Genomic DNA, 13,832 nt, shown 5'->3' on the forward strand with positions numbered 1-13,832 from the left:
TTATAATAATTATTATTGATGCTAATCAGTGGCTAAGAGAAAGGGGTTGAATCTTTGTCCCTTTTTGCTTAATATTACTTTCTGCCCTTTAAAATAGCTTTAGGAGATTTTTCTGTTTTTTGTCTCATAACCAGTCAAGAGACATTTTCTTTTTGTTTCGTAACCAGCCAAAAGATATTTTTCGATTTTGTCTCCTACGCAACAGAAACAAAAATGGAGTAGAAGAGAAAGAGAGAATCACACCAAAAAGTATCCTGGTTCAGCTGCTAAGTGCAATGTAACCTACATCCAATCTCCATCACAACAGTGACGGAATTTCACTATAATCATCTGATTACATACACTAATTCTACCTAGGAACTACCCATTCCTATCTGGGACAAGTCCAGAATCTATACCCAAAACTGAACTTGACTTGGTCACCTACCAAGCTTTCAACTGCTAAGTACTAACCCAACTTGCAAGGGGATTCCCACAGAATCATGATACACAATACAGATGTACAAAGGACCTCTAAGATATCTATGGCTTTTTCTTTAATTTTGCACTCTCTGCCTTTTTCCTCTCACTGGCTTTTTCTTATAAACCTCACTCTATTTGCCTTTTTCACCATGAGACTCAAACAGACAAAACTAAAGAAAAGAATACAAAATACAACACATTGAAAGAGAAGAACTTCTGTTAGCTTAGGTAGCTATGAGAACTCTGTGCTTACTCTCCTTGCTTCAACCCTTGGCCGTTCACCCTTATTATAGAAGGGGAAGCTTCCAAAGTTGAAACGGTTCAACCAAACCACTTTCTTCTTCTTCAATACCAAGGCCGGTTCGGACAGAGAGAAGAGAGAGAGAGAGAGAGAGAGAGAGAGGGAAACCGAAAGCAAAACTGACATGCAAGTACCTTTCTCAATCCTTCTCATCAATCTTCTTCAATCTGAGCCCTTGATCTTGTCTTTGGCTCTAAGAAAGAACTCTGACCCTTGATGAACCTCTGATCCTTGACAGCTCCATCTGTTCCATTTTTGCTTCTTCCTCCATGTAGGTCCAGTAACTACCTTCTGTGATGGATGAACAAAAGTGGAAACGAGCTTCACCTCATAGATCTTCTTCTCTGACCGAAACGGATTGCTACTACTTTAGGCATGGAGATCTTGAAATTTCTTCACCACATCTTGCCTTAAGTGGAAAAAATCTCAGCCATGCCATACCTTGGATTTTCTTTTTGCAAGGGCCATCATCACCTTTGCCTCTTGCTTGTTACTAGCCTCTTTGTGATTTTTACTGATAGCTTCTACTATCTTCTTCTCTGATAGAAGTGACAACCTGAAAACAAGAGAGAGAAGAGAGAGAAGAGAAAAGGAATCTCTGGAAGCAATGAATACAATTAATCAAATTAAATCCCACTTCCATTCCCCTATGCATAGTAACGTGTGATGCAATAAAAGCAATCAAATCAATTTTGATTTTTCTCTTTCCTGTTACCAATGCATTCAATTAATTTAATTAAAATTTAGATTCCACCAAATCAAATGGGTAACCGAATCATGCTTCAACAAAGTTGAACCCCTTTGTTTTGTGATTAACGTATGGCATCCTTGGGCCACTTTCTTCAACAATTTGTTTCATCAAAAATGGACCTGAGGTTTTTGGACTTTTCTTTAATTCAAACCTCAGAGACCTGAAAGATCCAAATTGTCACCAAGCAAATTAAATCATACATCAATTTAGGCTTATGTGACTTTGGTCCAACAAAAATCTGCACACCAACAAAATTATTAAACAGCCAATTTGAATAAAAAGTTAAATTAATAATTTTGTAATTAATATTTTTAATAATGTTTGATCATCATAACAATTTGAAGTTTTCCAAACTCAACAATCTCCCGTTTGATGGCAAACATTATTAAAAATGAATTGAAAGAGGTTAAGGATTAAGAGTACTCCCTTAAAGATTTTGAATCCTCCCCCTTTCCATTTGTCATATAGCTCCCCCTTAATGTGTGCAATTTTTTCAGTGGAAGCAGTACGTGAAACATGCTTAAAACAAACTTAGAACAGTTAAAAAAAAATTTAATGTATTCAACATATGGAGTCTTTTAGACAAAAACATGTTGAACAACTTGATTTTTGAGCAGATGGATAAGAATAATCAAAGCTAAATTTGTTATCTTTTAGATAACCCGCTGCTCACAACATAGAACAAAGTATGCCTGAGTATTTTCAGAGTACATTGCAACAAATAACCAAGACTCAACATACTTATATCAACACGTTCAAAACAATTTCCTGCCCAACAAAATTTCTTGCCAAACAAGGTAATAAATCAGGCTCATTGAAGCATTTGCTCATATTCAGTTATAAAAAAAGAAAGCTTCAGAAAAATTGGCAATAAATATCAGAGTAAAAATTGACAAAAGGCATCAGAGCACAAAAAAAAATCAGAACAGGATAATGCAGAAATTAGATCATCACAAAACCTCCTTTTAACCATATAGCATGAACCAATAATCATCAGTAATAAAAAATCAGAAACTTAGAGGACAAGAATAATCATCAGTTATCAATAGATTTTAGCCCTGTTTCTTTTCTTTTTAATTCCTCCCCCCTTTATTATCAAGGAGGGACCTGCAAAACAGATGAAAATAGCATGCCAATAATGCAGAATATTTAATTAAAAAACAAAGGAGTTAAAGTAGTTTAGTACAGTTATCCAGCAGTTCATCAAACACTAAATCAAAAGAATAATAAAATAGACAGAGTTCAAAGTGATGGGTAGCAAAGAGCACATCAGTCAAGCATCAGAGAGATTTATGTCCGAGTTGAGGTGATCATCTTCTTCATCTGATTGGGCCATGTCTTTTTCTAAGCTCTTGATCAGCTGATTGATCCTGTCATTGTACTTGGTCCAGACTTTTTCGTTTTCATAAGCTTGTTTCCTGGCCTCTTTGTAAGACTTGACCATCAATTTTGACATATGAGAGAACTCATTCAATACGTCCTTGATAGATTCTGAAAGTTTAGAGGATTTAGAAGGAAGAGATTCACTTTCACTGTCAGAGAGCATGGATGCCATTGAGCTTTTTCCCTTTTTATTTTTCATGGATTCAGAAACTCCACTTCCCTTTATGGTCAAAACCCTGTTCTCTATGGGTTCATTGATCAGATCAATATTAAAATATTCAAAAATACATGTCAGAAAAATTCTATAAGGTAAATTAGCCTTCTTATCGCTGCGAACACAATCCCACATGTGTCGCGCCATGAGATATGCAAAAGAGATAGATGAAGATGTGAGAATAGAAAATAAAACCAAAGTATCACAGACAGTTATCATGAGCCACTTTGAGGCATGAGAACATGGTTGATAATGCGATGAAGCAGAGTTCTCACAGGTCCAAGAGCCTTGTAGGTCAAGACAGTTCCATCCAGTTCAAAAAAGTTCTCACAAACCCGAGATAGAGCAACCTAAAGGAAAACTCCAACATGGGAGTACCATTTTCCATACATGTATCCCATTGCTCCTTTGTCTTCATACCCTAAGGCTGCACTCACAGTGTCTCTATTCAAGGTAAGATGCACTATTTTGACATAGGAGTGTAATGCTCCATCATGATACATCAAATTCTCATAGAACTCACGACTCACAAACCAGGTTTGGGTAAACCGGTTTGTGAATCTTAAAGAGTGGAGTCCATTTGAGTTTGTCAAAGAGAGCAGTAAACTCAATCCCTTTTTCAGATAGATTCTCCAGATTCACCACATATGAAGCACATAAATGGCGGTTCACTAAAACTTGATAATGGAATTCAAATGCAGCACAAGATAGGAAACGAGCAGGGTCAAAATGAGAATGATTTTTACCAAACTTGTTTTTAAAATCCAGTGAGTTCAGGTTTGGTGGTTCACGAGTGTTGAGAAGAACATAGCTCTTCGAACGCTGGGAGGGTGTAGTTCGGCCAAAAGGATGTGGTGTTGACCGCCGTGGAGGTGACGGTGGAGGTGAAGACTGAGACGCTTCTTTTTCTTCAGGCATTGGCCCCTTATATTTCTTGCGAGATTATGTTTTTGGATTAATCACTTTCTTCCTCATGGAGTCGGTTGAGTGAGATGATGGTGATGAGGACGAAGGAGAGTGTATATGGATATGGGTGTGTGTTTGAGGAGCAGAAGAGGATGGAGGTTTTTTGACAGAGGGGGTTCGGTTACTTCTTCTAGTTGCCAACTTTTTTCTCATGATGAAAAGAATGAAGTAGTGAGAAGAGGAAGAGATGGTCGAAGAGGTTGGAATGTGGAGAGGTTACAACCGCATTGAATGCTGAGTGGAGAGAGGATCATTTAAAATAATGAGCATTTAATGGAGAGGTTATCAATCAAGGAAATTTTTTAAAAAATTAAATAAGTAACTGAAAAATCTTTTCCTTGAAATGTGGGAGAGAATAAGAGAAAAGATTTTGATTTGACATGAACTCTCCCTATAAAGATATGATGTGATAACCTCCCAAAAAATATTATTTTAATGAAAAAATAAAAACGGGCTAGAATCATGGAGTGGGTCCAAAAGAGTTTGGTTGGGCTTAAGTTTAATGACGCCATGGTTCAGTCCCCCCTGCTTCATGGCTTGTTTCTCACATACCCAGATTTGTCTCCTTGCTTCCTACGAGACAAAAACAAACAGAATCATTAAAATCACAATTTTTCAACAGAACTCAAATCTAACATTCCCAAACTGTTCCTTAATGAACAGAACCTATCTTCACACAAAGGTTTAGTCAATATGACAGCCCGTTGTTCTTCAGATTTCATAAATTGAATATCAATAATTCAATAGTACCTTTTTGCACATGTTCTCTAATGAAATGATATCTAACTTCAATGTGCTTAGTTCTGGAGTGCAGAACAGGATTTTTAGAAATGTTTATTGCACTCATGTTATCACAAAATAAAGGTATACTATTGATCTTCAATTTATAATCCTCTAATTGAGTTTTTAACCAAATTAATTGAGAACAACAAGCAGCGGCAGATATGTATTCAACTTCAGCCGTGGAAAGTGCAACAGTGGCTTGTTTCTTGGTTGACCACATGTTGAGTGAGCTTCCAAGGAAGCAACACATTTCAGATGTACTTCTTCTATCCACTCGATTACCCGCATAATCTGCATCACAAAATCTACTGCACAAAACTCATCAGACTTGGGATACCATAAGCCAAAATCACTTGTTCCCTTAATGTATCTAATAATTCTCTTAACAGCTGAAAGATGGAATTCTTTTGGGTGAGATTGAAACCTTGAACATACACCCACACTTTGAACAATCTTCGGTCTAGAGGATGTAAGATACATGAGTAAGCCTATCATTCTTCTAAACCGTGTCTCATCCACATCTTTGCCATTTTCATCCTTATCAAGTTTAGTGTTTGGATGCGTAGGTGTTCCTATTGGTTTGGAATTTTCAAGGCCAAATTTCTTGACTAATTCTTTTGCATATTTACCTTGGTGAATAAAAATACCACTAGGAGTTTGTTTAATTTGAAGACCAAGAAAAAAGGTTAATTCATCCATCAAACTCATTTCAAACTCACTAGTCATAAGTTTTCCAAACTCTTCACACAAGGTTTCATTGGTCGAACCAAACACAATATCATCCACATAAACTTGAACAAGAAGAATATCATCATTAGATACTTTTATAAATAAAGTTGTATCGGTGGTTCCCCTTTGAAAATGATTTTCCAACAAGAAGGAGTTAAGCCTTTCATACTAAGCTCTTGGAGCTTGCCTAAGGCCATAAAGAGCCTTTGAGAGTTTAAAAACATGATTTAAAAATTCTTTACTTTCAAAACCGGGGGTTGAGTCACAAATACTTCTCTATTTATAAATCCATTAAGGAAAGCACATTTAACATCCATTTGGAACATCTTAAAACCTTTATGGGCAGCGTAGGCAAAAAGCAACCTAATTGCTTCCATTCTATCTACCGGGGCAAATGATTCATCAAAATCAATTTCTTCCTCTTGATCATAACCTTGGGCCACTAATCTAGCCTTGTTACGAACAACACTACCATCCTCACCCAATTTATTTTTAAAGATCCACTTTGTATCGGTTACCTTCTTAGCATTTGGATTTGGTACAAGTGTCCAAACCTCATTCTTTTCAAATTGAGCTAGCTCTTCTTCCATGGCTTTGAATCATGAGGGGTCACCAAGAGCTTGCTTCACGTTGAGAGGCTCCAATTGGGACAATAAAGTAACATTGCTTTGATCAACTTGCTTCTTGCTTGAGGATCTTGTAGTTATGCCTTGAAATGGGTCACCAATGATGAAATCATGAGGGTAGCCTTTCAGAAACTTCCATTCTCTAGGCCTTTGAGGTAAGGTTCTGCCTTGATGAGCTTTAGTAGACTGTTCTGTTCCGGATTCTCTGGCTTGTTCAGGAGACAAAACTGAAATATCTCCTCCATCCTGATGAGACATTTCTGGACGGACAGATTCATCACTTGGGAAAGAAGAAAAACTCTTACCAACTTTACCTATGGCCACTATTTTTCCTTTTCCATTATTACCGAAAGTGACAAATCCTCCATTATACTCATCAAGCTTGATGAAGAACGTTGCCTTTCCGGTCATATGCCTAGAGCACCCACTATCTATATACCACATGGTCTTTTTGCTTGGATGCTAGGCACACCTACAAAATAAGCTCAAGTGACCTTAGGTATCCAAATCTTTTTGGATCCTTTGACGTCAAACCATCTTCTTTGTCCCAAGCCATTATAGTCACAAACAATTTTACAAACCTTATTTCCAATCATTATTTCTCTAAAGAAACATTGAATAGAAAAATGTCCATTCCGATTGCATAATCTACAAAATCTATGAGTTGCTGTTTTTATAAAGCTTGTTGGGTTTTGAAACCTTACATCATTTGAAGATGACGCCATGTTTGTAAAAGAAGGTTTTTCAACAAAGTTTGCAGTTTTATGAAAAACCCACCCAGCTTTATCATAAAGAGGTTTTTGACTAGCCAAGAGTTGATTTAAATTTTCAAAACTTTGTGCAAAGTTAGCTAAGTCTTCTTTAAGTCTTTTTATCTCTTTATGCAGCCAATCATTTTCTTCAAAATAGTTCAGATTTGCAGTCACAGAATGGTGGTATTCACAGCTTTTAAGTTCAGCTTTTAACCGCTTGTTTTTCTCAACAAGATCAACAGCAGTTTCTGCTTTCCTTAATTTATCTTTGAGGAAACCATTTTCAGCTCTCAGTATTGAAATTTGAGACTCAAGATCTTGGTTTTCACTTAGGAAACATTTAATCTTTCTAGAAAGATTATCAATCATAAGATGAAGGTCTTCAGTTGAGGGTTCATGAAATATTACCTCATCAACTATGTCGGCCATGAGGCATGTTTGAAACTTGGTTTCGGTTTCATCATCTTCATCAGAGTCATTTTCCAAGTGTTCCCAAGAAGCCATGAGACCTTTCTTCTTTACCTTTTTCGGCTTGTCCTCCTTCTTCAGTTCATTTCGGACAATCAGATTTGAAGTGTCCAGCCTCTTTACAATTGTAGCAGATTACTTTGCTGAGATCCTTCTTTGTCTTCCTTGAGCTGCTTCCTCTATTTTTCTCCTTCAGATTCACCATTTTCCTGAATTTCTTAGCAAACAAAACAAAATCATTTTTAGATGAGTTATCACTAGATTCATCATCTAGAGTTTCAAAAACAGATTTGAGAGCAATTCTTTTCTTTTTTGTATCTTTTTTCAAATAAGTGTTTTCAAAAGCAAGCAAATTTCTTCTCAAATCATCATGTCATATTATCAATGTTGCTACTTTCAGCTATCACTATTGCTTTTGTTTCCCACTCTTTTGTGAAACATCTCAAAATTCTTCTCACAAGCACAGATTCAGGATATGTGATTCCCATAGCATCCAAGCCAGTGATGATGATGTTGAATCTTTCGAACAACTCATCTATCATTTCTCCTTCCTTTATTGAGAACATTTCATACTCTCTGTTCAGCATGTCTATTATGGTCTTCTTCACTAAGGTTGTGCCTTCATGAGTGATTTGAAATTTGTCCCAGATTTCCTTTGCTATTGTGCATCTTAATACCCATCGGTATTCCTCGAAGCTGACCACGCAGTTGAGCAAGTTGACAGCTTTGGCGTTGAGTTCTACTCTCTTTCTGTCTTCCTCAGTCCAATCGACTTCACGCTTGAGAGTAACCACACCATCAGCTCTTGTAGTGGTAGGAAATTGTGGACCTTCAAGGATTATCTTCCAAAGTCTGTAATCTACAGACTGAAAAAATATCTTCATTCTTTCTTTCCAGTAATTGTAATTCTTTCCATTGAAGAATGGAGGTCTGTTGCTTGACTATCTTTCTGTCAGAGTATATGCCACCAGATTTGAGCCACTGTTAGCCACCATCAAGATCTTTTCTCCAAGCTGCAAAGCTTGATCTCTTTGAGACCAAGCTCTGATACCAATTGATGGTAATCAGTAGCTAAGAGAAGGGGGTTGAATCTTAGCCTCTTTTTACTGAGTATTACTTTCTGCCCTTTAAAATAGCTTCAGGAGATTTTTCTGCTTTTTGTCTCATAACCAGTCAAGAGACATTTTCTTTTTGTCTCGTAACCAGTCAGGAGATATTTTTCGATTTTGTCTCCTATGCAACAGAAACAAAAATGGAGTATAAGAGAAAGAGAGAATCACACCAAGAAGTATCCTAGTTCAGCTGCTAAGTGCAATGTAGTCTACATCCAGTCTCCATCACAACAGTGACAAAATTTCACTATAATCATCTTATTACATACACTAATTCTTCCTAGGAACTACCCATTCCTATCTGGGACAAGTCCAGAATCTATACCCAAAACTGAACTTGACTTGGTCACCTACCAAACTTTCAACTGCTAAGTGCTAACCCAACTTGCAAGGGGATTCCCAGATAATTATGATACACAACACAGATGTACAAAGGACCTCTAAGACATCTATGGCTTTTTCTTTGATTTTGTACTCTGCCTTTTTCCTCTCACTGGCTTTTTCTTACAAACCTCACTCTGTTTGCCTTTTTCACCATGAGAGTTAGACAGACAAAACTAAAGAAAAGAATACAAAATGCAACACATTAAAGGAGAAGAACTTTTGTTAGCTTGGGTAGCAATGAGAACTCTGTGCTTACTCTCCTTGCTTCAACCCTTGGCCGTTCACCCTTATTATAGAAGGGAAAGCTTCCAAGGTGAAACGGTTCAACCAAGCCACTTTCTTCTTCTTCAATACCAAGGCCGGTTCGGATAGAGAGAAGAGAGAGAGGGAAACCGAAAGCAAAACTGACATGCAAGTACCTCTCTCAACCTTTCTCAACAAGCTTCTTCAATCTGAGCCCTTGATCTTGTCTTTGTCTCCAAGAAAGCACTCTGACCCTTGATGAACCTCTGATCCTTGACAGCTCCATCTATTCCATTTTTGCTTCTTCCTCCACGTAGCTCCAGTAGCTACCTTCTGTGATGGATGAACAAAAGTGGAAACAAACTTCACCTCAGAGATCTTCTTCTCTACCCGAAACGGATTGCTACTACTTTAGGCATGGAGATCTTAAAGTTTCTTCACCACATCTTGCCTTAAGTGGAAAAGATCTCAGCCACGCCATGCCTTGGATCTTTTTTTTTTGCAAGGGCCATCATCACCTTAGCCTCTTGCTTGTTCCTAGCCTCTCTGTGATTTTTACTGATAGCTTCTACCATCTTCTTCTCTGATAGAAGTGACACTCTAAAAATAAGAGAGAGAAGAGAGAGAAGAGAAAAGGAAACTCTGGAAGCAATAAATACAATTAATCAAATTAAATCCCACTTCCATTCCCCTATGCATAGTAACGTGTGAGGCAATAAAAGCAATCAAATCAATTTTGATTTTTCTCTTTCCTGTTACCAATGCATTCAATTAATTTAATTAAAATTTGGATTCTACCAAATCAAATGGGTAACCGAACCATGCTTCAATAAAGTTGAACCCCTTTGTTTTGGGATCAACGTATGGCATCCTTGGGCCACTTTCTTCAACAATTTGTTTCATCAAAAATGGCCCTGAGGTTTTTGGGCTTTTCTTTAATTCAAACCTCAGAGACCTGAAAGATCCAAATTGTCACCAAGCAAATTAAATCATACATCAATTTAGGCTTATGTGACTTTGGTCCAACAAAAATCTGCACACCAACAAAATTATTAAACAGCCAATTTGAATCAAACATCAAATTAATAATTTTGTAATTAATATTTTTAATAATGTTTGATCATCATAACAATTTGAAGTTTTCCAAACTCAACAACTATCATGAGGAACATTGTTGTGATTATTATGATTATTATTTTTTTTGCAGGCTATCAGGAATTTGTTGCCTAGAAAAGTAGATCCGCCAGAGACCTTTAACGAGGTAGCTGCAGTGTCACTAGCAGTCATTGAGTTTCAACACATTTCGCGAGTAGGCAAAATGAGAGGTCATTCTGCACTACTAAGTACCTTGGTGGAATGCTGGAGGCCGGAGACTCACACATTTCATCTTCCAGTCGGTGAAGTGACAGTGACGCTGGAAGATGTAACCTATATTCATGGCCTCCCGATTAATGGGGATCCCGTTATGGGTAGGTCAGACAGCAATCACCAACTTTTGGTGGAGAACTGCATTGCGTGTTTCGTTCAGGAGCCCGGCCCGCAAGATCACGTGCAGGGGAAGGTTAATCTTGCATGGGTTCGGCGGTGCAGAGACATCAAGCCATGTGACACTCAGTCGAAGTATCGTTGCACAAGGTTAACAGTGTAAATGGAACCATCTTGCATTTCGCGAACCTCAAACATCTCCTTCCGCCTGTCGAACTGGTTGACCACAATATTTCCTGTATGTCGAAAGCTTTCTTCAACTCTCTTCGTTGCAAATTCTGAATACGTGAATCCATTGCGGACACGCTCATGAGCCTCGGCGCTCTTTCGAGTAAACAATTCATTCAGCTGATAGAAAGTAGATCTAACAATGGCAGTCACAGGAAGGTTGCGTGCACCCTTTAGGACAAAATTTATGCACTCTACCAAGTTTGTCGTCATATGTCTCCAACGATGACCCCCATCGAATGCCAACACCCATCTCTTAACACCGATGTCATCGCACCATTGAGTATATGTCTCACCCCGCTTTTTAAGCCTCTGGTAGTTTTTTTTGTACTCCTGTTCCGTCCTAGAATAGCCCGTTCAACAATTCATTTAATCTTAAGCAGAAACCACAAAATTACTATACCATAACAGCAAAATGAAATACCTGTGTTAACCACCAGTTTATGCAAATACGGAGCCTTGAACCTCCTTAAAAAGTTAGACCCGATGTGCTTGATGCAGTACATGTGCCACACTCTTGGTGGTGACCATGCACCATTACTGCGAGCAACTGCAGCGTCAATAGAGGTATGGAGGTCAGAAAAAATGCCCATGCCATCAATCGTAACAACATATCTCTGCAAATTGATAAAAAAAAAAAAACTCCCACGCATCTGCCATCTCACCCTCGACTATCGCAAATGCAATGGGCACAATATTTTGGTTCCCATCTTGTGCAACCGCAACCAGAAGTGCACCTTTATATTTACCATAAAGGTGCGTGCCATCAACCTGCACCAGTAGCTTGAAGTGTCTGAATGCTATAATACATGGATAGAAGCTCCAAAAAATGCGGTGCAGTACTCTTACACCTTGAACCTCCTCACTCTCACGGTAAACAAGGAGCATTTTAATTTGCACACGAGACCTTGGCATCTTTACAATCATTGCTTTCGACCATATTGGTAGAGTCTGGTAAGAAACTTCCCAATCATCGAAAACTTTTGCGACAGATTTCTCCTTTGCCATCCAAGCTTTGCGGTAACTTACAGTGTAGTTGAACCTGGATTGAACTTTAGCAATAATAGACTTCACCTTTATCGACGGGTCTGCTTCGACCAACGGTCTAATAGCCTCTGCAATTGTGTCTGAGTCCAACTTGGCATGATCTTGTGAAATTGTTCCCATGGTGCACGTGTGTTTGCCATTATATCTTCTGATCTCCCAACAAGCTTTCTTTCGAATCAAGCTAGCTCGGATAAGCGAATCACAACCTGCACCATAACCCTTGCATTTCGCATAGAATGTCTGCGGCTCAGACTCATACACAGTGTAATCAAGTCCTCTAGAGATAGTGTAGCTTTTGATTGCAGATATCATCGACTCTCTCGAACCAAATTCCATTCCGACACTAAACTCACCATCTTCTGCCGCAGCGTTCCCTTCACCTACGACATGCGCACCACCATCAGTCAGACAAGGCAAATAAAATAAACACCGTAGGTAACTTGAATTAATAATCATAACATACCCATGTTCGCATACTCAGGAAATACTGGGACATGCATGGCTTCGAGATCTAGAGTCCGCATAAAAAATGGAACACCAAACGGATGCTGGCTTACAATTGCATCCCTTCATTCTACACTGCTGGATTGCCTGCTAAGTCTCCATCATCATTTTCATCATCGAATTCATAGTTGGCTTCGAACTCCTCTTCACTGTCATTATTATCTTCTTCCCAATCTATATCCCTGAGCTCATCAACATTGACCTCCTCGCGAACCGCACCCGACCCCGACTGCTGTTTGAACTCAACGTATAGCTCTATCATCGGCATGTGAAATCGAGTTTGTTGATAAATATATAACATCTGCTGCATGCTGCCATCGTCAGTGATGGGAATCATTTGAAACTGTATCAGCCCACCAAATACTTGTATAAGATTCTTGTATAAATGTTGCTCACCCTTTTCGAAATGTGGCTTTGAATGTTATTATAAAGCCCATTTTACAACTCTACAAAACTCATAGTACATGGAATAGCAAATGACAACGAACATTCACAAACAAAAGTCACTCCTTAATATGTGTTTGGTATAATTGAACCGTTATAATACACTCGCAATTTACAATACTTTCCATAACTTCAACCTCACCTAATCCGACTTTTTTGACACAACTTACTACCAAAAAAATTTTAAACTACCACATATGTGCAAGAAAGAAGAATAGGAGGAGTAGAAGTGGAGTGAGGCATTTTGAACGAGTGTTGCTTTGTATTTATAGGGAGGACTCTCGAATAAAATATTTTTTTATACAAAATGTAACCTGCGTTTTATGTTTTCCACAAAAAAAATCTGACATCTTCAAAACGCAACCCGCGTTTTGGGTCTTCTAAAAATAAAGCTAGCGCAAAAAAGAAAACGCATCCTGCATTTTGTTATGTCCAAAAAAAAAATAAAAAAATGCCCATCACTAAACACAGACTGCATTTGGGCTTCAACAAATAAAAAAAAATTAAAAAGCTTCCAACAAACAAAATGCACCCTGCGTTTGTTTTATATGTTGAAAAAAAATCAAAAAATAAAGAAAAAGTAAAACGCAGGCTGCGTTTTGAACTGACACCATAGCAGTGAAAATGTTGTCCATACGTTCATTTTAATGCATTTCACCAATGTGTTTTCCATAACGAAAAAAATGAGCCAAAAAAAGATCACACCTTTCCAGGATCATTCAAATAAATATAATATATAGTAGGGGTTAGTTTGAAATTATTTTTGATAGAGCATAAGGACATCAATCCCATGCCCAAAGCACCATCGTATATTACTATTTATTTACTATCACAGAAATCGTCTTTGCAAACGACACATGTGCTTGTGGAATAATTTATTAGCAGCCACTAAGATATAAAGACTTCTAAAACGTCCTTTTTCAAGATAATTTTTTAGTTAAAATTTAATA

General features: G+C 37.8%; 1 protein-coding gene across 1 annotated transcript; it reads right to left on the reverse strand.

Moving 5' to 3' along the window:
* Positions 10,786–12,409, reverse strand: LOC107610607. The gene is made up of 6 exons (XM_016312641.1): positions 12,398–12,409; positions 12,288–12,314; positions 11,731–12,174; positions 11,553–11,658; positions 11,341–11,437; positions 10,786–11,230 (listed from the first exon to the last, which is right to left on the reverse strand). The coding sequence occupies exons 1-6, from the start codon at positions 12,407–12,409 to the stop codon at positions 10,786–10,788; spliced, it is 1,131 nt and encodes a 376-aa protein (XP_016168127.1).

The sequence above is a fragment of the Arachis ipaensis genome, chromosome B08 (assembly GCF_000816755.2).
Source record: "Arachis ipaensis cultivar K30076 chromosome B08, Araip1.1, whole genome shotgun sequence".
Lineage (NCBI taxonomy): Eukaryota > Viridiplantae > Streptophyta > Magnoliopsida > Fabales > Fabaceae > Arachis > Arachis ipaensis.

Bases quoted from the DNA above. Each gene is read 5' to 3' on its own strand.
- LOC107610607 (XM_016312641.1), bottom strand. The intron at 12,175-12,287 runs GTGAGTTTAGTG...TCTGAGCCGCAG, and splicing joins GAACGCTGCGGCAGAAGATG to ACATTCTATGCGAAATGCAA. The intron at 11,659-11,730 runs GTACTGCACCGC...CTACTGGTGCAG, and splicing joins AGGAGGTTCAAGGTGTAAGA to GTTGATGGCACGCACCTTTA.